The sequence below is a fragment of the Brassica napus genome, chromosome A3, assembly GCF_020379485.1.
Source record: "Brassica napus cultivar Da-Ae chromosome A3, Da-Ae, whole genome shotgun sequence".
NCBI classification, from domain to species: domain Eukaryota; kingdom Viridiplantae; phylum Streptophyta; class Magnoliopsida; order Brassicales; family Brassicaceae; genus Brassica; species Brassica napus.
Window position 1 is genome coordinate 3,256,086 of NC_063436.1, and position 25,605 is coordinate 3,281,690.

The 25,605-nt window shown below is 34.1% G+C and overlaps 6 protein-coding genes and 5 non-coding genes across 12 annotated transcripts; all 11 read right to left on the minus strand.

Annotated features, from left to right (window-relative positions):
* Window positions 1-1,491: 1,491 nt before the first annotated feature.
* LOC125591207 lies at window positions 1,492-2,359 on the minus strand. Its single transcript, XM_048764910.1, has 3 exons — window positions 2,021-2,359; window positions 1,792-1,923; window positions 1,492-1,689 (listed from the first exon to the last, which is right to left on the minus strand). The coding sequence occupies exons 1-3, from the start codon at window positions 2,357-2,359 to the stop codon at window positions 1,492-1,494; spliced, it is 669 nt and encodes a 222-aa protein (XP_048620867.1).
* Window positions 2,360-3,701: 1,342 nt separating this feature from the next.
* On the minus strand, window positions 3,702-5,314 carry LOC125594986. Its single transcript, XM_048770979.1, has 3 exons — window positions 4,433-5,314; window positions 4,216-4,355; window positions 3,702-4,114 (listed from the first exon to the last, which is right to left on the minus strand). The coding sequence occupies exons 1-2, from the start codon at window positions 4,781-4,783 to the stop codon at window positions 4,314-4,316; spliced, it is 393 nt and encodes a 130-aa protein (XP_048626936.1). The 5' UTR covers window positions 4,784-5,314; the 3' UTR covers window positions 3,702-4,114; window positions 4,216-4,313.
* A 913-nt stretch (window positions 5,315-6,227) lies between these two features.
* Window positions 6,228-6,927, minus strand: LOC106383443. Its single transcript, XM_048764913.1, has 3 exons — window positions 6,673-6,927; window positions 6,464-6,599; window positions 6,228-6,382 (listed from the first exon to the last, which is right to left on the minus strand). The coding sequence occupies exons 1-3, from the start codon at window positions 6,925-6,927 to the stop codon at window positions 6,228-6,230; spliced, it is 546 nt and encodes a 181-aa protein (XP_048620870.1).
* Window positions 6,928-7,412: 485 nt separating this feature from the next.
* Window positions 7,413-10,340, minus strand: LOC125594963 (dentin sialophosphoprotein-like). The gene is made up of 4 exons (XM_048770946.1): window positions 10,037-10,340; window positions 8,892-9,354; window positions 8,648-8,797; window positions 7,413-8,572 (listed from the first exon to the last, which is right to left on the minus strand). Exons 1-4 carry the CDS (start codon window positions 10,148-10,150, stop codon window positions 7,560-7,562), a joined length of 1,740 nt encoding a protein of 579 aa, XP_048626903.1. The 5' UTR covers window positions 10,151-10,340; the 3' UTR covers window positions 7,413-7,559.
* A 337-nt stretch (window positions 10,341-10,677) lies between these two features.
* Window positions 10,678-10,749, minus strand: TRNAE-UUC. Its single transcript has one exon. It is a non-coding gene; the product is annotated as a tRNA-Glu (tRNA).
* A 313-nt stretch (window positions 10,750-11,062) lies between these two features.
* Window positions 11,063-13,673, minus strand: LOC125594970 (phytoene synthase, chloroplastic-like). 2 transcript variants are annotated; one of them, XM_048770958.1, is made up of 7 exons: window positions 13,463-13,673; window positions 12,780-13,323; window positions 12,647-12,697; window positions 12,080-12,252; window positions 11,767-12,002; window positions 11,480-11,672; window positions 11,063-11,362 (listed from the first exon to the last, which is right to left on the minus strand). In XM_048770958.1, exons 2-7 carry the CDS (start codon window positions 13,213-13,215, stop codon window positions 11,207-11,209), a joined length of 1,245 nt encoding a protein of 414 aa, XP_048626915.1. In that variant the 5' UTR covers window positions 13,216-13,323; window positions 13,463-13,673; the 3' UTR covers window positions 11,063-11,206. The 2 variants fall into 2 exon arrangements, with proteins under 2 accessions (XP_048626915.1, XP_048626909.1); XM_048770952.1 differs by having other exon boundaries at window positions 13,419-13,663.
* Window positions 13,674-16,753: 3,080 nt separating this feature from the next.
* Window positions 16,754-16,850, minus strand: LOC125607792. Its single transcript, XR_007338859.1, has one exon. It is a non-coding gene; the product is annotated as a small nucleolar RNA Z103 (small nucleolar RNA).
* A 1,586-nt stretch (window positions 16,851-18,436) lies between these two features.
* LOC125607788 lies at window positions 18,437-18,533 on the minus strand. Its single transcript, XR_007338855.1, has one exon. It is a non-coding gene; the product is annotated as a small nucleolar RNA Z103 (small nucleolar RNA).
* Window positions 18,534-18,643: 110 nt separating this feature from the next.
* Window positions 18,644-18,744, minus strand: LOC125607790. Its single transcript, XR_007338857.1, has one exon. It is a non-coding gene; the product is annotated as a small nucleolar RNA Z103 (small nucleolar RNA).
* An 83-nt stretch (window positions 18,745-18,827) lies between these two features.
* On the minus strand, window positions 18,828-18,929 carry LOC125607791. The gene has a single exon (XR_007338858.1). It is a non-coding gene; the product is annotated as a small nucleolar RNA Z103 (small nucleolar RNA).
* Window positions 18,930-19,592: 663 nt separating this feature from the next.
* Window positions 19,593-24,844, minus strand: LOC111214546 (NAC domain-containing protein 86). The gene is made up of 6 exons (XM_022717492.2): window positions 22,122-24,844; window positions 21,163-21,443; window positions 20,744-21,076; window positions 20,384-20,665; window positions 20,199-20,265; window positions 19,593-20,104 (listed from the first exon to the last, which is right to left on the minus strand). The coding sequence occupies exons 1-6, from the start codon at window positions 22,276-22,278 to the stop codon at window positions 19,752-19,754; spliced, it is 1,473 nt and encodes a 490-aa protein (XP_022573213.2). The 5' UTR covers window positions 22,279-24,844; the 3' UTR covers window positions 19,593-19,751.
* Window positions 24,845-25,605: the final 761 nt, after the last annotated feature.

The window sequence follows — 25,605 nt, forward strand, 5'->3', positions numbered from 1 at the left end:
ATGTATTTACCGATGTGCCCTCATGGTTTTGGTTGGTAACAGGAGTTAGGATACAGGCTAGCTATTAATATCAAACAAAGTATGATCTCAATAAGACCAGTTCTAAGCTGATCATGTTTAATATATACTCGTCCGCAAAGAGGTGAAACTGAACAAGCGGTTAAAAGTATTTTTAATTACAGCTATGTCATCACCTTTTATTGTTAGTTTATGCACGGGCAAAAAACCGGAACCGAAAAATCGAGCCGTAACCAAAACCAAACCGAAATACTTGAAATCGAATCTGACCGAAACATTTAGTTTTGTATATTTTCAATAAAAACATTATACCTATACACCTAACCATATTTCAAACAATAGAAAAATTAATAGGGTGTCGACCTTAATACATTTTGCTTTCAACTTTTAAAGCGACACTTATTTTATTACCAAAAAAATTCTCTAGAACGACAAATAATTTGAAACGGATGGAGTATAATGATACATTGATAGTGTAGTTTTGTTGATAATCATACATACTGTTTAACATTAGTTTTTGGAAATATAATTAAGGCTATAATATTTTTTTAGCTTTAAGCCACAAAAAATAACGGGGCGGCACTGCTTATATAATAACCGAAGTTTGTCCTTCATTGTTTTGTTACTGGTTCCTAACTGATCCTTTACCTCGAACCTCGTTGTGCTAGTCTCCAGGTTTATTATTCCAGATCCAAATAAGATCTTTAGTCAGGTGTGTTTTTCTTTATGATTGTAGTTGTATTTTCAATTTCTTCTGCTACTTATTTTCTCTGTATTTCTGTTTCAAATTGAAAATGATATTAAATTTAACATTGATATAAAAAATGCCAATACATTCTAAAGATCACACAAAGGAATTCACAAGACTTTCCCGCTATATACTTTTACTTGCCCGTTTAAAAAATAACACAGCTTTTCTTTGAAACACGTTCTTGTTACTTTTTATTCTACTGAATTAACCACTTGGATATTGGATCATGCTGCGATGAGAGCTCATTGTATATTCTGGTGATGAAAAATTGCATCATGCGAAGACCTTCCAAATGCATAAGATAATGTCCCAAATTCTTTAGTCCAATTAAACAGATATGTATTATTCAACAACCCAACGTTATGTGAGTTATATAAACATCTGTTTTATGATGACCATGTTATCTAAACATCTTCCAAAGACAAAACCTAAACCCACCTCGGACTCAGCTTACTCATAACTGGAAAACATCATTTCAATACACCTTGATCTTGGTGTTCCGAGCAAACCAGTAAACAGACAAATTTTGCAATGATTAGGTTGAAGATTTAAAATTCAAAAGGACAATCATCCCATAATTAAGAAAATCTCTTTCTGTTCACATCCATTCCTCTCCACAAAAATTGAAAAAAAAAGCTCATAAGATATATTCCAAACAAACTACTAAGTAATTACACTGAGAATAAAAGACTGAACATAAAAATACTTATGCAAGTCAAAGATTAGGATATGCTAGAGGCTGGTCTGCAGAGAATGGGAAAGGGAGGTTTTCTGCCTCCTGCGAAATCCAATGCCTTGGCTTGATACTCCACGAGAGGACCATTGGGATACTCTCGGGCCATAAAGGTGATGTAGAGCTTCCACCCACCTCCTGGTTTTAGATTGCCTCTCACAATGCTTACAACTTCCACAGACATACCCTAAGTAAGTAAAACACACACAAACACACATCCTATCCGTAAGTATCATATCAAACTACAGAATACAAAAGAAAGTTTATATGTGAATTGATGAGTACAAACCTTCTCCTCGTTGAGTTTCTTAACACAGAGGGAAGCAATATCTGTCAAATATTGCCTATTAGTCGTGGTTGTCCAGAGATCGTCCAGATCTCTGATGGGGTAGATGGATCTGAATGGATCATCTAAAAACCCCTGAAAAAAAAGAATCAAAATACCAAAAGATTAAAAAAAGTTAAAAAGAGAGTAATATTTCATTAATTGGATAACAAAAAGGCTGAGGTTACTTTACCCTATTCTCAAAGGCTTTGGTTTTATACTCGCGGAACTCTGCGTACGCCTTGTCGCTGGAGAAACCTTCACGGCCGTCAGGATCGAATTCCAATTCGTAACCATCGTAACTGTCCTTATCCCACTCCGGTTCCGGATCTTGCAAGTTTGAATAGTTGATTGTCGGAGAGTCATCGTCTTCTTCGTCGGTACTCCATAAGAATGGGTTATTGCTATCGCTATCGCCTTCGTCTTCCATGCATGTGTCGTCTTCATCTTCGATCTTCGGTTTTTTAGAGACAGAAGAGTCAGATTCCACCTCCGTCGAATATAGTTTCGCCTTCGCATCGTCGGTTTTCATCGTTGCCGAAGAATCGAACAAACCCTAGAGATATCTCTCTAACACACAAATTGATTAGGGCACAAGGGCAGATGACAATATTAAAATGATACTCTTGGATGTAATTACCGATGTGCCATTATAGTTTTCATCATTACGTAACTCATATTCTCTCTGTTTCACACAGAGTATCACTTAAACGCTTTTGACAATATTATTATTAAGGAACTCATTAGAATGTATTTATGTTTTTATTTATATTATATATCTAACAAATAGTATAAATTGCATTGCTATTGTCAAATGACACTTTTTGTGAAACAAGAAAAATAAGCTAAAGTGACACTTAATATGAAACGGAAAGAGTAGTTGATTTATCATTTTTTTTTCATCTTTCGAATTAATTAATTATGTTTTTTTGCCCGTAAAGATTATTCGCGATTGCGTGTAAAAAGGTATTCGGACAAACAAAAACCAGATAATTAGAAATCTTTAAGCTAAAATCGGATCATCTTACAAAGCTGAAAATTTATCGGTTACATTGCTATATGTCTTAAACAAGGCCAATGCTTACAAGTTCTCACATGAGTTTTGAATAGATGATGATGATGACCATCTCGAATATTGTCAGGAAAAGAAAAGAATTCCCCAATACACTCTGAAGATCCCGCATAGGAAAAGCTATTCACAAAGCTTTATCGCTATTGGCGCTTGCTTTCCAGTTTTTTGAATAGCAAAGCTTTTCTTTTAATGATTCGTGGAGGAGACATATTTTTTGCTACTCCCCTTCATTGATGATATGCTACTTACTCCCAATCTCATCCGAAAATTTCAGGTATCGTTTTATCTGCCTATGTAGTGATAACATTCATCAAAAATTATTAAACCACGGCGTGACTTAAAGAACACGGAAAAAGTGCCTGACAAACCACGACATGAGTCTCAATGGCCGTCCCTGATCTTTAATTTTTTTTTTTGGCTTTGCAGGTATCAAAGCAGTCATTATGAAAATCACAATCTTGAAAATAATTTTGGTAGGGAAAGAATCATCCTCTCATGGTGAATTTATACATTATATACTGAATTAGACACCACTTGGATTTTGGATCATATCCTGCGATGAGAGCTTTCATTGTATATTCTGATGATGAAAAATTGCATCATGAGACCTTTCAAATACACAAGAGAATGCCCCAAGTTCGTTAATTACTCCAAATTATTTACAGAAACTTATTGATCAAACAACCTGACGTTATACGAGTTATATAAACATCAATTTTATCATGACCATGTTATCTGACACTAAACATCTCCCCTGAATGCACTAGGGTCGACTCCTTATTTTAAATGTCAAAAATATAAATAAACATTCAACATAATTTAGCAACCATTATTAAGCCACATTATCCGTACAAACGCCAAAGACATAGCTGACATCAAGACCAACCCTCAAAATTAGCACAGCAACTAAGTAATCTCACTGAGAATAAAACACTAAACATAAATATACCTATGCAATTTTATATTTATGTTTAGTAGTTACATTGAATAATAAAGATACCTTGTGCAAGTCATAGATTAGGGCATGCTAGAGGCTGGTCTGCAGAGAATGGGAAATGGAGGTTTTATGCCTCCTGCAAAATCCATTGCCTTGGCTTGATACTCCACTAGAGGACCATCCGGATGCTCTCGAGCCATAAAGGTGATGTAGAGCTTAAACCCACCTCCTGCTTTTAGATTGCTTCTCACAATGCTTACAACTTCCACAGACGAACCCTAAGTTATTAAAACACACACACACGCATCCTATCTGTAAGTATCATATCAATTTACAGAAACAAAAAAAAAAATTAATATTGGAATTGATGAATACAAACCTTCTCCTCGTTGAGTTTCTTAACACACAATGAAGCAATATTTGCCAAATATTGCCTCCTAGACACCTTTACCCTGTCTGACCAAAGATCTTCCAGATCTAAATGGGGTAGATGGATCTGAATGGATCTTCTAAAAACCCCTAAAAAAATCAAAATACGAAAATTTGGAGTTATTCATTGTGTGGGATAACAAATTAAAGAGGGACCATAACGTTACCCTATTCTTCCAGGCCTTGGTTTTATACTCGCGAAACTCTTCGTACTCCTCGTCGTTGGGGAAGCCTTCACGGCCGTCAGAGTCGAATACCAATTCGTAACCATCGTAACTGTCCTTATCCCACTCCGATACCGGATCTTGCATGTTTAAATAGTTAGGAGGCTTCACGACTTCTTCATCATCGTCTTTTGCCTCGACACTCCATGCGCGTCCGCTATCGGTACTATCGCTATCGCTTTCGTCTTCCATGTTTGTGTCGTCTTCATCTTCGATCTTCGGTTTTTTAGAGACAGAAGAGTCAGATTCCACCTCCGTCGAAGCTCGCTTCACCGACACATCGTCGCCTTCCATTTTTGCCGAAGAATCGAACAAACCCTAGATATATCTCTCTAACACACAAATTGACTAGGGAACAAGGCAGATGACAATATTGTAATGACACTCTTGGATGTACTTTTACCGATGTACCCTTGTGGTTTTGATTGGTAACAGGAGTTAGGATGATTTAGTTCGATTTATGGGTGTAACTCATAGTTAATTTTCTGGCTTTTTCTTCATCTTTAGAATTAGGCATTGATTAGTTAAGTATTAATTAACATAAACATTATGCTCTATATTAAGTTATTAACCAATCAATAATTTATAGAAAAACATTTAGAAGAGCATTTACAAAATGTTCATGCTCTCCAAATGTTTTTTTTGCTCAATGCTCTCAAATAAAGTTTTTGGTAGAACATTTGTTTATAAAATTCATAAAATTTTAAAAATAATTATATATAATTAATTAATTTTATTTAATAATATCAAAGAATTATGTTTATATCCAAAAATTAAATATATATTTTTAAAATAAAATTGCAATTGGAATATATTGAAACTTTTTAAAATTATAATATTTCACATTTAAAATATAACTTAATTTATATGATTCATTATTTTTAATAACAAAAACATAGAATCTTTTTGGAGCTTTTTGGTACCTTCTGCTTTCTTAAGCCAGATTGGAATACAAGTAGCATTGTATCAAACTTACATTACAACAGTAATGAAATTCACATTTTTATCCAAAAAAAAATTTTGGTACACCACGGCGTGACTTAAAGAACACGGAAAAAAGTGTCGGACAAACCCGCCGCCGAGCTAATCAGTAAAATAATTTTAGTGTTTCAATGGCCGTCCTTTATCTTTAAAATATTTTTTGGCTTTTCTGGTATCAAAGCAGTCGTTACGAAAATCACAATCTTGAAAATAATTTTGATAGGGTAAGAAGCATCCTCTCATGGTGAATTTGTGATTATACATTATAGACTTATGAACTAGACCACTTGGATTTTGGATCATGTTGCGATGAGAGCTCTCGTTCTATAATCTGATGATGAAAATTTTCATCATGTGAAGACCTTTCAAATACACTAGAGAATGCCCCAAATTCGTTAGTCCAATCAAACAGAAACTTATTAATCATTAACCTAACGTTATAGTATGAGAATATAGACATCAATGTTATCATGACCATGTTATACTGACACAGTACTAGACATCTCCCATGATGCACGAGTGTCGACTGGAAGTATCCTCCTTATTTAAATGTCCAAGATATAAATAAACAATTAAACAAAATTTAGCAACCATTATTAAGCTACATTATCCGTACAAGCACCAAAGACATAGCTGACATCAAGGTAAGCCCTCAAAATTAACACAACAACTAAGTAAACCCACTGAGAATAAAACACTAAACATAAATATACCTAATGTGGTAGGGGCTGGTCTGCAGAGAATGGGGAAGGAAGGTTCACTGCCTCCTCCAAAATCCATGGCCTTGATACTCTACAAGAGGACCATCCGGATACTCTCGAGCCATAAAGGTGATGTACAGCTTCCACCCACCTCCTGCTTTTAGATTGCCTCTCACTATACTACAAATTCCACAGACGTACCCTAAGTAAGCTACACACACATTCATCCTATCTGTGAGATTCTCATCAAATTAAAACAAAAATATATATATATATTTGAATTGATGAGTACTCACATCCTCGTTGAGTTTCTTAACACACAAGGAAGCAATATCCGCCAAATATTCCCTTGTTGTCATGTTTCTAAAACGTCGTTCCAGATCAGTAAGGGGGAAGATGGACCTGAATGGATCTTCTTCTACAAAACCCTGAAAAATCAAATACGTAAAAGATTAACAAATTTAGAGGATAACTCAATGGATAAAGAATGGGGTACGTTACCTTATTCTTCCAGGCCTGGAACTTAAATTCTCGGAACTCTTCGTACTCCTCGTCGTAGGAGAAGCTTTTACGGTCATCAGAGTCGTAGCATTCGTAACCATCGTAACTGTCCACATCCCACCCCGGTTCTATCATGTTTGAATAGTTAATTGTCGGAGATCTCTCGACGTCATCGTCTTCTTCGTCGACACTCCATAAGCCTTCGTTATTGCTATCGGCTATCGCTTTCCTCTTCCATGCTTGTGTCGTCTTCATCTTCGACTCTCGTTTCCTCCTCCGTCAAAGCTAGTTTCGCCGTCTCATCGTCGCTTTTCATAGTCGCAAAGAATCGAACAACCCTATAAATGATCTCTTACGACAATTTGATAAATTTGATAAGCGTGAGTCCTAGTAGTAAGCCCGAAATTTCTTTACAGGCTTTTTCTGAATGTTGACTTACCTGATAGTAAATAACATTACGTTTTATTACCGCGTATTAAAAAATTCATTGTCTAGTTTCTTGACAAACAAGAAAAGAAGATTAATTGGGCTTCGGCCCATCTAGAAAAGATCAAATCTCTCGACTATTCTCTTTTTGTTTGTGGCCCATTAAATTAGGGAAGATCTATTCTGTAACTGTAGTACCTGTGAGCTGCTGCTGCCTGTACATTGTATGTAACTGAAGTAAAATCTAAAAAAAATATTGTAAAATTGCCCTAGTATAGATGTATTTCTTAAACATGATTTCATTACACAGAGTGTATTGCAAATCATTGATACCAATCTGTTAATAATCTTAACCGTTACTGAATTTGAGATTTTATTCATACCAAACACATGTTTTTCAGTTTTTCTTTTTCTGTCTGAGAGGCAACATAAAATAAAAACGCAGTTTTGGGGTCACCACACTACTCAGCAATCTGATTATTACCAGGTAACATCTGCAAAGCAGTTCTGTTGTTACTACTCTTTATAGAGAGTTTCTTCACCATCTTCACAAGTTTCCTAATGCTAACATCTTTCAAGTTCTCTTCATCAATGTCCACCTTCTCATTCTTCTTTGCAGCCTCATCACCTTTGCTCTCTCCATTAACAACATTCATCATCATCATCATCTCCATGCTGTTTTCGCTCGTATTATCCACATCGACCAGTTTCATAGCCGAGTTCTTTGATGCTGATTTGTTTGGTCTTGGAAACTGAGCTGAGACTGATTCTTCTGCCACAAATGGAGATACTGGAGCTGTTTCTACTGGAGCCTCTTCAAGCACAAGAGGAGAAGTTGGAGCCGTAATAGAACCTTCTGGTTCAGGTAGAATCACCTTTCCATCAGCAATATCAGTTCCCTGTATGGCTTGGTATGAATCAGCTTCAGAGATAGTGCCATCCGACGCAGCACCAGAATCATCATCATCTCCTTCCGACTCAGTGTCTGAATCACCACCAGTTTGTTCCACCATTGTGTCTTCATCAAAAGCGTTGATTTTCTCAGTCTCAGAATCATTCTCCTGAGTCGCCTGCTCTGTCTCTTGGTGGTCGACTTGGTTTGAGTCAGCTTCAGAGATCGTGCCATCCGAGTCAATTCCAGAATCGTCTCCTTCCTGCTCACTTTCTGAATCACCATCAGTTTCCACCATTGTATCTTCATCAAGAGTGATGATTTTCTCAGAATCATTCTCCTGAGCCGCCACTTCTATCTCTTGGTGATCGTCTTGGTTTGAATCAGCTTCGGAGATAGTGCCGTCTGCTGAGTCAACACAATAATTATCTTCCTCCAGTTCAGGTTCTGCATCACCATCGGTTTGGTCCACCATTGTTTCCTCATCGAAAGTGTTGGTCTTCTCAGGCACTGAATCTTTCTCTTGCATAGCCTGTTCTGTCACAGGTACTAAACTCTCGAAAGTTTCAAAGTTCTTGGACGCTGCAAAAGAAAAGACATTTGGATTTAGAAACGTAAACAAGAAAACTGGTAAGTGCTATTAATTTGTTGCATTACCTTTATTGTCATTAGTAGTCTCAGTGATGGCATGTTCCAAGACAGGAGGAGTATCATCGTCATTCTTCAACACCTCCCATTCTTTCTCCATGGAAGCACTTAAATCTCTACCTAAGATAACCTCAGCATCCTCAGTTCTCTCCTCTGAACCTAATATTACCACAAAACGTGTTTTAGACCTAACCATTTCATTATAGATCAGAAGCTTTGCAAGAGAGAGAGAAAGGCACTGTATCTAACTAACCAGCTGGATCCTTCTCCTGTGCAGACACTTCTTGTTCTGTTTCTTCAATACTCTCAGGTTTATCCAAGGTCTCTTTAGTCTTCAAACTCAAGTCAGCCATACATTTCTCCAACAGCCTGGTTGATCTCCTAGTGCTGTACCCTGTCCCTGACTGGACAATCTCAACCTTCTTGCTCTCCTGAGCTTTGCTGCCACAAGAAGCTGCTGCTGAAGCCTTTCTTGTGCTTCTCACTGCAGGAGTTTTAGCCACATCGAACTTGACATTCTTGATCATGTTTTCTTGGTCCAGTTCTCCATCACGAGACTTGCTCGTCAAACGAGATGACTGAGGCTCAGGTTTCACAGCAGTGGTCTTCCTTCGGGTTGTTCTAGCTGCAGTACTTGGCGGAAGCTTAGCTACACTGGTTGGAGACTGAAGAACATCGGAGTCGGACTGTTTCATGTATTCATCAAGACCTTCAACCTAATAAACCCAAAGAACAAAAGAAACTAAGCATTAATGAGCACAAGCAAGATTCCAAATCTATGAGTCAAAACAAAAAAACACAGAAACTATGAGCTTTAAACGACACTACAAACAAAGACCAAGATCACAGATTTGAATGCGATTAAAACAAACAGTTATGGAAGATCAGATTCACCATTGCATTAGAATAAAGACCAAGCATCATCAATATTGAGCTAATTAAAACACATATGATCTTCAATCGAATCAGATTCAATGAGTGATCTATAAAGCTTTTTGAGATCCAGAATCCGCAAATACATATAAAGCACAAGTAAGATTCTAAATCTATATGCGTTAAACGAAACCTTAAGCAATGACCAAGATCTACAGCAACAGATTTAACAAAAACATTTACGATGATCAGATTAACCAATTGCATAAGAATAAAATACCAATCATCATCATTATTGAACTAAATCACCTAAGATCTTCAATCAGAATCAGAGAATATCAGTGATCTAAACCTTCTAGATCCATAATCATCGAGAGTAAAATTAAGAATCTATCACTCATATTCGATTTCATCCTAATAAACGAGCAAAGCACAATCGCAACCAGCTCAGAGCGATTCTCCGATTCATATTAGTATTGACGAAATCGAATCGATGCGAGTGTGAGGAGGAGGAAGGAAACTTACAGTCTCAAGAGATTTGAGAGCATCGGCCATGGCGAGGTTGGTCATGTTAGCTGGGATTTTGTTGATCTTGCAGAGAAACTGAAGATCTCTTCTGAGAAGGCTGTGGAAATCCATCTTCGCTCGAGTGTGTTGTTGGTTTGAGACTTTGGGAGAGATAGTGATTGTGAAAACAAGATGTTTTATTATTGGGATTGCCTATTGGAATCGGATGGTTTGTGTGTGGGCCTATTTATATATCTCTTTACTTTTTTTCCCAAGAGGCGCCAATGTAAGACTTAATATATTGGTAGTGGCCGTTGGAGCGGAGGTTTTGAATTTTGAATTTTATGGATTTTAATATTTTATGATTATTTTAGTCATCCTCTTGTTTTACATTCACCACCTCCTTGGCACATGCACTGTATCGGCCAGAAGTAGCAAGAGATATTCCGAAAATGGACACCGGGATAAATACATTTGTTAAAGAGAATTTTAGTTTGAAAAAGGAATATCATCATTTTATAAGATTTGGAAGAAAAAACAATCGTAATATAGTCTTGGGTATATTTTTAGGCCATAAACTGTAAATAAAGCCCATACAAAAGCGTAAATTGATTAGTTTTTCAGCCATAAACTTTTCAGATACTTTATATCTAAAAAAGCTCCGATGCCGGTAATCGAACCCGGGTCTCCTGGGTGAAAGCCAGATATCCTAACCGCTGGACGACATCGGATTTTGAAAACTACATTGTTACAAACTTATTTAGTTTATACGTTATAATTCAACGATCTGGGGATTTTAATTATTCTCTTCTCTCTACCTCAAGAGCCCTCCTGATCAGATGTGCAAATAAGCTAGAAGATATGACGATCCGAACCAGATAAGCTTCATATTTTCTGTTTGTCTGAGTTTGTACATTTCATAAAAATTAATAAATATTGTTTTCATATTTATTTCTGTTGTTGTATGTTTTCATAACTACTTTTTATCACAAAACTAGCTCTCCATCCATAATATCCATCTCTCTTTGGTAGCCAAGAGCCAAGAGAAATAAAATATTTTTTTTACTTTTTACATAGAGAAATATAAGTGAGCACCATAAGAATTTCTTTCCCATTTATATGTATATATTAGTAAATTCAACCCTAAGCTTTGCCTTTAATCACAAAAGCCCTCTTAGTTTATTCCTCTTAACTTGAAACCTTTAGTACTGATTTAGCATAAGCTAATGGAAGAGCTGCAATTTTCTTCACTTTCCCAACATAAGCTCTCTTTGTAAAGTTGTTGTAATCATTCGCTTCAATCTCGTCTAATATTCTCCTGTATAATAGGAGCGATGCCCATACCTTTGAAAAAAAAATCAAACAACCAGATCTTGGGGGTTAAATCGATCAAAAACAAAGTTCAGGGGCAAAAAACGAAAATACTTCAAACCAGAAAATGTAAACGGTAGAGACACTTACTGGCCATCTGCTAGCAGCGTCAAGCTCGGTGACACCTTTCTCAGCTTCGTCAAAGAACATTCTTGCTCTCTTAAGCTGCATTCTCATGAAGTTTCTCCATTTATCAGTGACTTTTCCAGCAAATATATCTTCATCTGAGAGACCAGCTTGAGCTAACTCATCTTGTGGTAGATAAACTCTTCCTCTTCTTGCACTGAGAGAACAAAACCAGTTTAAGAATGAGATCCGGTTTAATTGAAATAAGAAACCGATATGTAAAAGTCAATAAACCAAATCTCGAGACTCACTCTTCACCAACGTCTCTGAGTATGTTGGTAAGCTGATTGGCTATACCGAGGGCCAAGGCAGCGTTGTAAACACTCTCGGTCGTTGCTTTGGACTTGGGATCGATTCCCATAACCGGAACGCTCATCAAACCGACGGTTCCCGCCACATAGTAGCAGTAAAGGTAGAGCTCATCAAAGTTGTTGTATCTAGACTTCCTCAAATCCATTCTCATTCCTTCGATCATGTCTCTAAATGGCTGCAAAAACAAACAAAACATTAATAAAATGAGATTTATCAAAATATACTGAACGAGGCAGAGAGAGAGAGGCTGACCTGAATATCTACAGGGTATCTAGTAACTGTATCAGCGAGGGCAGCGTCAAGCATATCGAAAGCACGGCCACGGTAAAGATCTTCTAACCTTGCTTCCCATCTATCTAACGCCATGGGAGTTATATGTGATGCATTAGGCCCATCTACTAGTTCATCAGTTCTTCTACACCACACTGTACAAGAAATTGAGTTAAAATAATCAAATCAAGAACAATCAAACAATTTACGATAGTTTTGAATTCCTCAGATGGACATTAGTATCCCAAAGTCATGAGCTAACAATGTTTAGTATGAGTAATCTCTAGAGTTTTAGATTATTGGGCCACAAAAGCCCATTATGACCTCATATCAGTAACTGAGCTAATTCAATTATCTTGGGTTTAATACAAATTTGGATGTTTGGTGCTTCATGGACTTGTCTAAGCCAGGACACAAACCAACTAGAGAAGATCTTAATGTCTACATGAGTGTAAGTTTTGAAAGACTCTATTTCAACTTCTTGCAAAGAGGATTAAGCTGACCAAGAGATACAATGATACATCAGAGATGCTTCTTGCAGTAACTCACCGTAGATAGCCCAAATAGCTTTGCGCCTTTCAGGTGTCATAAGCAAAGTTCCTGCAACAAAACCCACTAAAACTCAGAAAATGAACATATACATTACACCAAAGGCAAAGGAGAAAAACAAAAAGATCCTAACCAAGATAAAACGTTTTAGCATATTCAGCACAAACTTCGCCACATCGATCATAAGCTTCACCCAACAAACTCAAACTCCCAGGACGAACAGTATCCTGTGGTTTCTTCACATCATCAAGAACAGGAGAAGTAGACCGTAGCTGTTCGTTCACCAAAGCTGCTTGACTCAGCACAACATTGTAAACCTTCTCTTCAGATGAGAGGGTCATCTCTCCTGCAGGATTTACGACTAAGCTTGAAGACACAACACTACTTCTTCTGCGGCGTCTCATAACAGAAGAACTCCAAGTTGTTGTTGTTTGCTTCCTCCTACCATTGCTCATTCTCTGACAACGAGAGAGCACTCTAGAAGATTCTAAAGCCCTTACCAACCCACAAGTGTTCATTGGGTCTGGATTTGGAGAAGGAGCAACCCATAACACTACTACAGACGACATACTCAAGTTCTGTTTACTCTGTTTCCTCACTAAGAATAATCAAAATCTGAACTTTGAGTGAAACCCAGATTTTGATTTTGGATCAAAGTGGTAAAGAGTAACGCTTTCCTGCAAATGGATTACAAAAAGAGTTGATGAGAAACCGAGATCTCTGATTCTCTATATAGAAAAGGCAGAAGAGTGAAATAGCATAAGAGAGCAACCTTAACCAAACCAGAGAAAACGAATGATGGAAACAAGATCCTACCTTTCTCTCTCTCTCTAGGACCAGAGACGTGAGACGGAGAAAGAGGAGGAAGGACAACGAGATTTTCAAACAATTAATTAAACAAAAGACGAGAAAAAGGTTCGAGTTTGACCCATTTGATGTCACAAGTTTACTTTGCAACACAAGTAGAAAAAAAAAAGAAGACTCTCTTCCTCTTATCACAAACATTCTCACCCACTCAAATTATCTTCTTCTTTTCCATCTTCTCTTGTTTTTATTTACTTTCGTGTGTGTGTGCGTTTGTATATTTTAATTTATTTTTTGACTGGCCAAGTCTGCGATAGGTCTCGGGGTGGACTTGTGTCATGTATCAAGCATTTCTGGTTTCATATAAAAAAAAAAAGATCCCAATTTTAAAAAAAACTTACATTTTAACACCTTTTCTCCTTTTGGCCTAGTTATTTAATTAAAACTTTGGTTACTATTCTATATTTGGTTGATTCACCAATTCAGTGCCAGATTCTGATTCTATATTGGGGGATCTATCATTGATATTTAAGCTATTTATAAACAATTAAATATATTACTATTGTTTGAGCCAACATTTGAGATTATGTGGTTTAACATTTAAAAGTATTTCACTATACTACATACAAATATTTTGTGGGAAAAATGATTATTTATGAAAAAAATATAATGTCATTTATAACCGCTAATTTCTCAATTAAAGAATAGAAATGCATTGCCAATATAATAAAGGTTATTCATTTTGCATTGTTTAACAATTTTTTTGGTAAAAATTGTTTATCTGTATTTTAGCAAAAAAAAAATGTTTTTTTTGGTAAACATGTTAAACAAAAAATAATAATAATAAAGATCTAGTATTGAGTTTGTGCGAGAAATATATTCAATGCAACCATATATTAGTCTAATAAAGATCTAGCTGGTGTAGACATTTGATATGATCGCCAACATATCTGTAATACATAATGATGTAGATACAACAAAGTTCATTCCATAACACGAAAAGAGTGTTTTGGTTTAAGCATAATCATGGTGAAAAATGGCGTGTTACAAAACATAACGACACCAGCTTCAGCTTTCAGACCAATGCTAATAATTGAGAATGCATAGGAAAGTTGATTTCACTATTTTAATAGACCACCAATTTACCATTCAAGATATAGTATACTTTTCTGAAAGTACAAATTTTAACGTGGTTCTGTACCGGATAATTTATGAATCGAAAGTGACACACACATAAAAATTGAGACATTACATTAGGTAGACAAGCGATATTAGTTAAACAAATTAAAAATATACAAATTTTGGAGAACATCTATAATAAGAGAATTTATTTATAGAAAAGACATTCTCGGGTTTGGGTTGGGTCCATGAGGCTATGCCACTTTGGGTAAGAGAGATCACGGAGATGCCACGTCGTCCGGAAGCCAATGGGAGAGCGATAAGCTTATCAAATGCGGAGAAGCACCGAAACCGGTAGTGTGGGGACGATGCTTTTTCACGTGTCATTATTTCATTGGTAACAAGTGTTAAAAGTTAGATTTCATTTGTCTGTATTTGGGTCCCACTCTCTCTCTCTCTAGTCTCTACCCTCGTTGGCAACTTGCGTAGACTGAGTTACCTCTTTCGGTCAGAAGGTTTGTCTTTTTCTTAATATCATTTGTCCCTTTCTTATTTTTAGTTTGGTCCGTAGCTTCCTCCGTATCTTGTGTAAAATATGCTCTTGCAATACGTTGATGAGAAACTTTTTTGGTTTAACGATAGGTATAAGCTAAAATTATAGAATATTGAATTTAAATTGGTGTAAGTAGCTTTGATTAACTTTTTTGGTTTAACGATAGGTATAAGCTAAAATTATAGAATATTGAATTTAAATTGGTGTAAGTAGCTTTGATTGTTCTTTGTAATTATATATAACTAGGTGTTTTCCTAAAATAAATTAAAAATAATTTTTAACAGATAAATATAAATTATATTTAAAAATAAACTTTTATTAATATTGTAAATTTTCTGTTTTATCAATATTTTAATATAAATTTGATTTAAGTAAATATTAAAATTAAGATAAAAATAATTTTGTTTATTTTAAATTATATTTAAGAATATATGCATGTATATATTTAAAATTATAATCTTAGATAAATTTTTCTATCTATTTATTTTCATTAAATATATTAAATAAATTTGTAAAATATTGCATAATTATCAAAAATTAAAATCAAAAAATATTTATAAAATTTGTAAATATATAAGAAACTAATGTATTTACGATTAAAGTTTTATAATTTTCTATAAAACTGTGTATATTTTTGAAAATTTAAATAATAAAATTGTATAATTTCAAAATATATCATTAAATGATATTTCAAAATTTGTAATGCCATATTTGAATATATTTATTTTAATGATGATTTATGAGTTATTACCATATTCTAAAAAAAAAATCTAAAAATATAAATCGACATGAGTTATTACCATGTTTTAAAAAGTTTGCCAAAAATATAAAATAACATTAAATGTAATTGTACATGTCATATTAAGCTATAAACATGTCATCAATTTTAATAGACATGTCATATTATTTTTGTGAAAATAATTGTAAAGAAGATATGTGACAAAATTACTTCTCAAATAATGTATATGGATGACCTTTACCTGAGATGTGGCAAAATTACTTATCAAATAATCAATTCTCCTCTGTACTCGAATACTATAGCTGAGGTCAGAAGCCTGCTTGGCAGGATTGAGCAGTGGCAGATGAACTTTACCGGAGAAGGAGGTAAGCAGTTGTGATGAAGATTGCTACCTCTGTTACTTGAGAACAGCTATACGGATCATGTGTTGGTCGTAACGGACATAACTGGCATCAAGAAACCGTGGCCCGAGAAACCTCTACTGACTACTAATTTAGAGCTTTTTTTTTTTTTGAACAAACTACTAATTTAGAGCTTCTTTCTTCGTTTTTCTTCTGATAACTAGAAACTTGTACTCTTTATCTCTCTTGGCCCATGAATTGTTTGTCCAAGATTGGAAATTTAGTTACTGACAGGTTTATATTGCGTTGTAACTCAATTTAGAGAGATGACTTTATCCAACTTCCTCATCATTCCTCGCCCGAAACAATCAGAGGTTTTTGAACCAAATCCAAAAAGAGCTAAACCGCCAAAGTATGTCTAAAAGTTATTTCATTAGTTGCCGATGAAGATATATGGATTTATATGACCAAAAAAACAACCAGGAACCTTAGAAATAAAAATCAATAACAATTATGTCAATCACCATCAAAAACTAGAAAATTGCAGGAGAAAGGTTCAGAAAATAGGCTTGATTTCCTCTGATGAGAGGAAATATAAACAGCTCAGTATAGTCAAATTCGATCATCTGGGGAAATTATCATCACCTCCAATTCTCCGTAAGCTAAATGTTAAAACTTCATCAAACATTGATCAGAGAATAATAACTTTCATTTGACTGATATGTCACTTCTTCATGCAATGAGAAGTCTTAAAAAATTCCTACCATAAAACTCATACATCAGTTTAGCAACCTCTTCAACTGGTCCTATGCGAGATGGTGCTACTTTAATTTATCATCTAAAATACTTAAAACTTGTTAACACCATTCTGCATACGAAATATACAGTTTCATTGTAACTCGGCAGCATTTTTTCCCTCTGATATATTTTCAGTCTATCACCATCTACAGAGATAGATAGACATATCTAGGTGGCACATTATAACTCAGAACACATAAATTAAATAGAGCCTAGATGTTTAGTTAGAAAACTAACTCTTCGAGGTCGGACATAAGGTGGCTCATACATTCTGCTCTCATATGGATGGCCTTGAGCAATAGATTTTAGTTATAACAAAAACAGAGGAAACTTAGAAATCAAACTCAATAAACAATATGTCAATCACCATCAATAAAACTATTTACGAATGTTAAATCCGTAGCTTAGCATCTCCAATGTATTATCCCATTTTTTACTCTAAAATGGTGCAACACCAAAATGGAGTAAGGTTTTACTCCAATGTATTACTCCATTTTCTACTCCAAAAATAATATTTCTTAAATGTTTTCATTTTTATTTTATTAATAATTGCAAAGAAAATCTTATACTTATAAAAATTTACCAATTAACCCCAACTATTTTATGTTTACTATAAATAATTAAAATATAAATTATTTGAATTAAATGTTTATTATTAAAAAGTACAAGAAATCATTAAAAAGACAACATATATGTGGATTCAACAATGAGCATTAGAATATTTTTTCCACAAATGATCAACTAATGCATTTCGTAATGAAAAATGAGCTTCTTTATCTTTGATATTCCTAAATCGAGTAAGAAAATTTTGAAATCGGATATTTTCATCTTCTACAATTTCGATACCTGGAGGTGGAGCTTCCCTTCCAAGTTCAATTGGTGCATCGAGTTCACGCTTATCCATACTAGATCCAAGTGTTCGTGCGTATATTCAAGCTCAACAAATACAAATAATATCAAAACGAAATGTTGAATCACAAGATCAACAAGCTCTTTCCCAGACTTCTCTGTTTGGGCAATATTTCACCGACCTTAGCGGATCCGGAATGGATTTTTCAGATTATTAAATTACTCATTTTATGTTATTTTTATTTTAATTATTTATATTTTCTGTTATTTATGCATTTATTTAAAATTATTAAATAATCCTTTGTGAAATATACTATTTTCATGTTATTGTATTATTTTAAATATTATTTAAGTAAGAAATAAAAACATTAAAGATTCAAAAGGACCATTTTATAAATAAAAAAAATCCAACTCCAAAATAGAGTAATGGGTAAGATTACTCCATAAATGGAGTAACCCTATCCATTACTCCATTTTGGAGTTGAAAATGGAGTGGGATTGGAGAAGATTTTACTCCATCATAATGTTTGGAGTTGAAAATGGAGTAGGGTTGGAGATGCCCTAATATAAAAAAAAAATGCGGGAGAAAGGATCAGAATATTGGCTTGGTTTTCTGATGAGAAAACATAAAATCGCTCAGTATAATCAGATCCGATCATTTGGGGAAATTGTCATCACCTCCATAACTCCATTGCCACCATTACAAAACATAACAGACCAATTATCAAAGCTTTAGAAAGCAAAAACTAAACTTAAGGAGAAAGGATCAGAGTGCACAAAAAAAAAAAAAGAGAAAGGATCAGAAAATAGGCTTGATTTCCTCTGATGAGAGGAAATATAAAATCGCTCAGTATAATCAAATTCGATCATCTGGGGAAATTGTCATCACCTCCAATTCTCTTTAAGTTAAATGTTTTAAAAAACTTTATTATAATGCACCAACATAGCTAATGTAACTAAAAACAAATAAAAAGGGAGAAGGATCAGACTAATTGGCTTGACATTCCTCTGATGGGAGGAAGTTCTATTCGCTCAGTATAATCAGTTTCGATCATCTGGGGAAATTGTCATCATCTCCATTATCTCCCCCACTTTATTTGTTCTCTACAAACCAAACAAAAACAGTGTCGGAAAACTACATTCAGACAATCAAACTCCAGATCCTAAGCTGTCTAGACAGAACCATAAACAGATAAGATTTCCCCTAAACTGCAAACTCGTAATGGTTGAAAAACACAGAGGCTTTTCGTATAAAAGCCAAAACGAATAGCAGAAACAGGGAACTACTATGGCGTCAGCTCATACGCAACGAACATGATCAAGAACGGTGGTAATCAGTTAAAAGTGACGCCAACAAGCAAAATTGACATATAGACATTTAAGTGGAAATTCAAGAGCACAGAGAATGGTTATAGCGGAAGATAAACTCAACGGCTGAGTTTATTGAGATTCAGGTTTAGGCAAAAGGTTTTTATAGGAACCAAATCAGATGAGGCGGTTGTCATAAAACCCTAATAACCCGCGTTTTATTCACGTCACGTGACTCGTTATTTGTGTAAAATTGCTATTTGGGCCTCATAGTTTATGGGCCTTCAGTAAATGGCAACAACTTTTAAATATCTGATCAATTCGTTTCTTTTTATGTTTCCTGGAAAATATTTTTTTCTAGAAAGCAAAATAGACTATGAGAAAACTCACAACAAAAAAATAAATAAATTATGATGTTTAAATATATCGAGTCTGTTTTCGGGGAAGAATTTCAGATTAACAATATAATTATGCATAACAGGGTTTTTTCCTCACACAACAAGATATAATAAAACACAATGAAAATCAATCTACATATAGTATACAATGTGTAAATCAGAAAATACCGTATACCACATGAGTGTTGAATATAAATCAGAAAATAATTGTAAGACGTTTGTAATAATGTTTTGTAACTAAACCAATCTGCTTCATTTTCATCTTGGCAACATTTTCAGCCTTCTTGAACCAAGAATCCTTGCCTTCTTCTTCAATTAACATTGTTCTTTCTTCAATTCCTTGAATCGGATTTATCTGAATTTTTAGAATCTGTGACGGCACGACTTGATAGTATAAAACTTCAGTTGTTTGACGTGTACAAATGAGCATTTTATGCTCTACTCTAATGTCTTCTTCGATCGTTGTCTTGTCTGTGTCTTCAGCTTGGTTTTCGAGCGTGAAAAAATCATCGATCTCTATGTTGTTGATTGTATTGGTCCGAGTTTCGTCTGTAATAGTAGAATAAACACACAATATCATTCACTCGATGTTTTATATATATGGACTCAGTTATGTAACTGGATATTTTTATATCATACCCACCAAAATATTCAAGATCTTGATCATTGTCCTCGAAACTTGGCAAAATGTCTTCGTCTTCTATAAAATTCTGTTATTTAAGATTACATATGTTAGAGAGTTTATGGCACGTGTTTAATTAGATAGTTAGAGCATATAATATAAATGACGAATTCACATTAGTGATTATGAGATATGATGTTAATTACCTGTTTTAGACTCTCGTCAGACTTTTTCATCCACGTTGTATTTCCAGCACTGAGCAGTTGTTCATCGAGACTTCCAATATGTATTAAATGATCATCAACGTTGTTGTTATTGAGCTGGTTGGAGTTACTTGCAGCGAAAGTAAAGTCGTTGAAACCGTATTGACCGCTGTTTTGATTAGTTCCATTGGAGAAATCGCTGGTTTGAATTGGCGAGCCTTCTACTCGCAATGGTGGCAATGACATCTGATGCTGCAACATTCCAGATTCAATTTCTGTATTCACCTATACACACAGCAGATTTAGATACGGAATTGATAATTTAATATAAACTATAGACTTATATTAGCTATATAAGCTTACATTTGGTTGAGTGAGGTATGATCCATAAGGAGATCCGTAATTTGAAAAACCTGTATGCATGCCTTGTGCCATGTATTGTGACCAGCCATCATGATCACCGATTGCGTTTGTGTTTCCAAATCTTGGTTGGGTCTCGGCAGCGGCGGTATTATAAGGTAGAACTTGAAGTGTACTTGAACTTATCTCAAAATCCGAACAAGCGTCAAAACTCGAGTTACCACTTATATTCGAACTCGTGTTGACGTAAGGTTGATGATGCTGCTGATGTTGATCTGATCTTGGTTTCGCTTCAATAATTATTTTCTTAAAAACACGGCAAAGCGCATATGCATCCTGAAATTATATAATCAATCAAAGTTTTATTCAAACAGTTTTGTCTAATATATATACTACGTATTGCCATAACTTAGTTTAACAACCTGCATGCCAAAAGCAGTAGGCTCGCATTCGGTTTCATCGAGGCGATATTCGTGCATGACCCAACCAGTTCTAATACCATGTGGTGCGCGTCCACGGTAATAAACTAATGTTTTCTTGGTTCCTATGGCTTGATCTCTCAAACTCACCCTTCGGTCTTTGCCCGTTGCTTTCCAATAACCGCCTTTTGTTGCCCGGTTTGTTCTTGAACCATTGGGGTACTTTCTGTCTCGTGGACTGAAGAAGTACCATTCTTGATCTTTGCTAGGAAGCAATGATTTCCCTGCCAATTTGTATAATTAATTAACTTATGACGACACTTTATAATTGTATATTACGTAGAGCTTAGCTTTTTAGATAAGCCAATTAAATTTCTATGATTAATTCTCTTTATCTATATCCCGTATAAAATATTTTGTTTGATAATTTATTTACTGTTTCCAATAAAAACCCTAAAGTACGAAAATAGACGAGCTATAACATAAAAGGGGTGGTGGTCGATGAAACTTATTGACCAAAAGGAGATTATAAAAAGTCGATTGCGTCTGCTCTACTGAATACTACTATATGACTAAACTTAATTGATTTTTAGAGAAATCAAACCGATAGTCCCAATCCAAAACTGATCTTACAAATATAATATAATTAGTACTGAATCAATGTTTAATTTCTGAAGTAGATTTGCAACTTCTTTTATTCGAAAGAAAATAAAATTGTAGAGGTTTAGAAGCGGATATGAATCGAAATGGAGGTATATATAGATAGATGTGTTAATTGTGGTCAAGCTAAAGTATTTTATGGCTTTCTTGGACATGTGATATTCTTATTCTTTTCTTCACTCTTATGTCTTGAACCTACGTTCAAACCCCTTTAAGCTCTTACGCCATAAAGGGTTCACGTACCAGATTATATATTGATAGATTGATATATGGTTACTCATTAATGTACTTATAATTATTACCTGGCAAGTCCCATGGCTCGCACTTGTAGAGGTCGACTTCAGGAATAATCTCTAGCTCAATCTCTCGACCGTTGATCTTTCTTTTGAGATAGTATGTGATTAGTTCTTCGTCCGTTGGGTGAAACCTAAAACCAGGAGGCAACGAGACCGGGGCCATGAATATCCTCGGTTGACGATGATATATATTGAGACCTCTTAATCGATAAAAATATTCGGATTATAATATAATCGAACAACAAGATTTAACGAACGGTCTTGTTACGAGACAAAAAAAACAAGACCGATCGTAGTGTATATAAATAACTGAAATGTATGATTGAGTAGTCTAGATGATAGATGATGATAAGACAAATAATAGGAAAGAACTGAAAAACAAGAAAGAGAGAGAAGACAAATGTTATGCGTTGTTGACAGCCTGGTTGTTGAGTAGGGGCTCAAACGGTATAGGTTTATAAATAAAGAGGAGAAAGACAAAAATTCATAAAAAAATAACGAGAAGGGAATAATTAAAGGGAGAGTATGCAATCTTCGTTATAAAATATGCAACTAATAATATAAAGTTATAAAGAAAATACCCAATTGTCGCTTCTCTTTTTGTTCTTTCTTACACATATCCTGATTCTCACCATCGTTCTCTTCAAGTTTGATGATATAGGTTGGAAGAAACTAAAACCTTTTGTATTTTTATTAGTTCAATGGATATTTCATATACATAGTTTAAAACTTTTAGATTTACGATTTAACCTTTGTCGCAGTGCTGATATTTATATGACAATGACAATAGTGTATTAATTAGACTATATATAAACATGTTTTAACTAAAGCCGGGGTTGATAAACAATGCCAAAATAAAATCAGTATTTCTTTATCAAAGTGGTCTCCTAGGGTATTCCATCCTTCTCCAAGTGTGGTCGGTTTGGAATGTGTCCACGTGGCGGTGCATCATTGGATGCATGGGGAAACGAATCTTGGCTTAACCAATAGAAACTGGTTTCAGATCTTTATGTTTGGCGGCTCTTCTAACTGAAATTGTCTCTTTTGCATATCCACTTGCGAATCGTCGAATCCTTTCGTTACTTCGCGATTGCCGCCGATTAATATACCATCTCCATAAAAAACTACATTACATATTTTATTTTCTTGTAACCGATCCCGAACCGAATCCTAAACCAATCCCAATGTGGAGCAATTAATCTTACGAACTAGAAGGTAAAAGAAATCGTGTTTCGGTTACCTACTTCAGTTATGTTCCTTGCGCACTTCATTGAGAACATGTTGCATTATTTGTCCATACACAAGCGCATGTGTACTAGTAAACCGTATCGCAGTTTAGCTTCTTCTTTTTTAACGTGATTTTTCTAGGTAATTTGGCTCTGAGCTCCCATCATCGGTTGAAGTATGGGTCGTTGATTATATTGGTTACTAGTGTCCAGCTTGACCATTCTGAAAAATACTCATTGCTTCTCCAGATCATCCGTCCTACATATGATAATTGTGCTTGTCATTTACTCATTTGGGTACAACATCTTCCTCGTTACTTGCTCGCCACCAATTCTTTAGTTTCCAAGTTTTTTGTTGTCGTAATTGTTTGTTAAATCATGAACCTTGATTATATCTTTCTGAAATTGTATTCATCATACGTTGATTAATTTCCTTTCTGCCTATTTCTAGTTTCTGAAAACTACATATATGATATCTTTCCACAAACAATATTCACGGATTCACAGTGAAATTATGAATTACACCAAACGAGAATGAGACATACAAGATAGTCCATAACCATAAGCATGTAATATCTAGACGTTAGGAAAACATATGATAGTAGAAATATACATACGCATATATACTATGTTCATACATAGACTGAATATTAAACTTACAACACCGTATAAAGAGATGTACAAGCTGGGAGTCCACATGGTAGATCATGTGGGTCCAACTTGTGCTCATGTGAATAAATCCTTGGAGGCATTGATGGGCCAACCCCAGCATCGCTTCTCAGCTTTTCCTATCACCATCATCAACTTTTCTGTCATTATTCAAATTCCATATTCCAGATCTATATCCAATTACCGTTAGCATATAACACACACATATAATAACAAATTAGGCATACCCTTCTTTACACTTTTCCCTCACATGAATCCATCTCTTTGTTCTTTAGTTATTCATTTCTCGCTTCACACACATCTTTAAATAGGTTATAGATTGTTCCTATATGTTATATACCTAGTACTCGTAGTTTATATATACTAATTTATTTATAACATTGAAACGTAATAAATTATACATATACAACTTCAGTCACAGATCCAATGCAAGTGTGTTTGGAAGTCAGTAATTACCATACTTTGTTTTTGAAAATGATCGACACGACAGTATAATGCAAGTGTGGTTTGGAAGTCAGTAATTTTATGAAACAGTGAGATAGAAAATATGTTTTTTATGAATCTTTCAAGCTATAAATGTATGTATTGTAAAATTAGGACTTTTCATGCACCATGCACTAAAAGAATAATTTTAAATATAACTTTAATAATCTAAAAGGAATATTTTATTTAAATTTAACATTATTATTTTATATTTAATTTTATCGATTTGAAAAAAAATCATAAATGTAACTATATGTAATCTTGTTTCTTTTGATCTGGTTTAATTATTTTAATTAAAATTTTATATAATTAAAATTATACTTCTAAGAATAGCATTATATCTATACTATTATTTGCGAAGTAAATTTTTATAATCGAGCTCTCACGTTAAAAGTTAGAGTGGTTAATATCGTTTATACCCTTAATGAATAAAATGTATAACTAAATTAAAAAATAAAAATGAAATTTTAATTTATTTGATTAGATAATTGATTAAAACTAATAATAGTAAGAATGATCCAAAATATGAAAATGTAATTTTAAAAAGAGAGGATTTATCTATATATTATATTATTATCTGAAAAAGTCTTTTAGTAAAAAAGTTAAAAACATGAATTATATAACTAAATATTAATCAAATTAAATTCTTAATTATATAATTAAAAATAGAATACTGAACTATCCAAAATCTAAAAATATAATTAAAAAAAGATGACTTCTATATATATATATATTGTATTGTTATCTGAAAAAGTATTTTAGTAATAAAAAGTTAAAAACATAAATTAGTTTTTGAAATCGAGCTCTCACGTTAAAAGTTAGAGTGATTAATATCGTTTATACTCTTAATGAATAAAATGTATAACTAAATTAAAAAAAAAATTTAATTTATTTGATTAGATAATTGATTAAAATTAGTAATAGTAAAAATTATCCGAAATCTGAAAATATAATTTTAAAAAGAGATAATTTATGTATATATTGTATTGTTATCTGAAAAAGTCTTTTGGTAAAAAGTTAAAAACATGAATTATATAACTAAATATTAATCAAATAAAATTTTTAATTATATAATTAAAATAGAATATTGAATTGACTAAAATCTAAAAATA

What these genes read in the sequence shown, in the direction of transcription:
- LOC125594963 (XM_048770946.1), bottom strand. Translation starts at nt 10,150, where the DNA reads ATGGATTTCCACAGCCTTCTCAGAAGAGATCTTCAGTTTCTCTGCAAG. An exon ending in CTCTCAAATCTCTTGAGACT is followed by an intron (nt 9,355 to 10,036) that starts GTAAGTTTCCTT and finishes TGGGTTTATTAG; the next exon opens with GTTGAAGGTCTTGATGAATA. An exon ending in GACTACTAATGACAATAAAG is followed by an intron (nt 8,573 to 8,647) that starts GTAATGCAACAA and finishes TTTCTTTTGCAG; the next exon opens with CGTCCAAGAACTTTGAAACT.
- LOC125594970 (XM_048770958.1), bottom strand. Translation starts at nt 13,215, where the DNA reads ATGTCGTCTGTAGTAGTGTTATGGGTTGCTCCTTCTCCAAATCCAGAC. An exon ending in CTCAGAGACGTTGGTGAAGA is followed by an intron (nt 11,673 to 11,766) that starts GTGAGTCTCGAG and finishes TTGTTCTCTCAG; the next exon opens with TGCAAGAAGAGGAAGAGTTT. An exon ending in ACGCTGCTAGCAGATGGCCA is followed by an intron (nt 11,363 to 11,479) that starts GTAAGTGTCTCT and finishes TTTTTTTCAAAG; the next exon opens with GTATGGGCATCGCTCCTATT.
- LOC111214546 (XM_022717492.2), bottom strand. Translation starts at nt 22,278, where the DNA reads ATGGCCCCGGTCTCGTTGCCTCCTGGTTTTAGGTTTCACCCAACGGAC. An exon ending in CTACTGCTTTTGGCATGCAG is followed by an intron (nt 21,077 to 21,162) that starts GTTGTTAAACTA and finishes ATATAATTTCAG; the next exon opens with GATGCATATGCGCTTTGCCG. An exon ending in CATACCTCACTCAACCAAAT is followed by an intron (nt 20,666 to 20,743) that starts GTAAGCTTATAT and finishes CTGTGTGTATAG; the next exon opens with GTGAATACAGAAATTGAATC.
- LOC125591207 (XM_048764910.1), bottom strand. Translation starts at nt 2,359, where the DNA reads ATGAAAACCGACGATGCGAAGGCGAAACTATATTCGACGGAGGTGGAA. An exon ending in CCAAAGCCTTTGAGAATAGG is followed by an intron (nt 1,924 to 2,020) that starts GTAAAGTAACCT and finishes CTTTTTTTTCAG; the next exon opens with GGGTTTTTAGATGATCCATT. An exon ending in AGAAACTCAACGAGGAGAAG is followed by an intron (nt 1,690 to 1,791) that starts GTTTGTACTCAT and finishes TTACTTACTTAG; the next exon opens with GGTATGTCTGTGGAAGTTGT.
- LOC106383443 (XM_048764913.1), bottom strand. Translation starts at nt 6,927, where the DNA reads ATGAAGACGACACAAGCATGGAAGAGGAAAGCGATAGCCGATAGCAAT. An exon ending in TCCAGGCCTGGAAGAATAAG is followed by an intron (nt 6,600 to 6,672) that starts GTAACGTACCCC and finishes TTGATTTTTCAG; the next exon opens with GGTTTTGTAGAAGAAGATCC. An exon ending in GAAACTCAACGAGGATGTGA is followed by an intron (nt 6,383 to 6,463) that starts GTACTCATCAAT and finishes ATGTGTGTGTAG; the next exon opens with CTTACTTAGGGTACGTCTGT.
- LOC125594986 (XM_048770979.1), bottom strand. Translation starts at nt 4,783, where the DNA reads ATGGAAGGCGACGATGTGTCGGTGAAGCGAGCTTCGACGGAGGTGGAA. An exon ending in CCAAGGCCTGGAAGAATAGG is followed by an intron (nt 4,356 to 4,432) that starts GTAACGTTATGG and finishes TGATTTTTTTAG; the next exon opens with GGGTTTTTAGAAGATCCATT.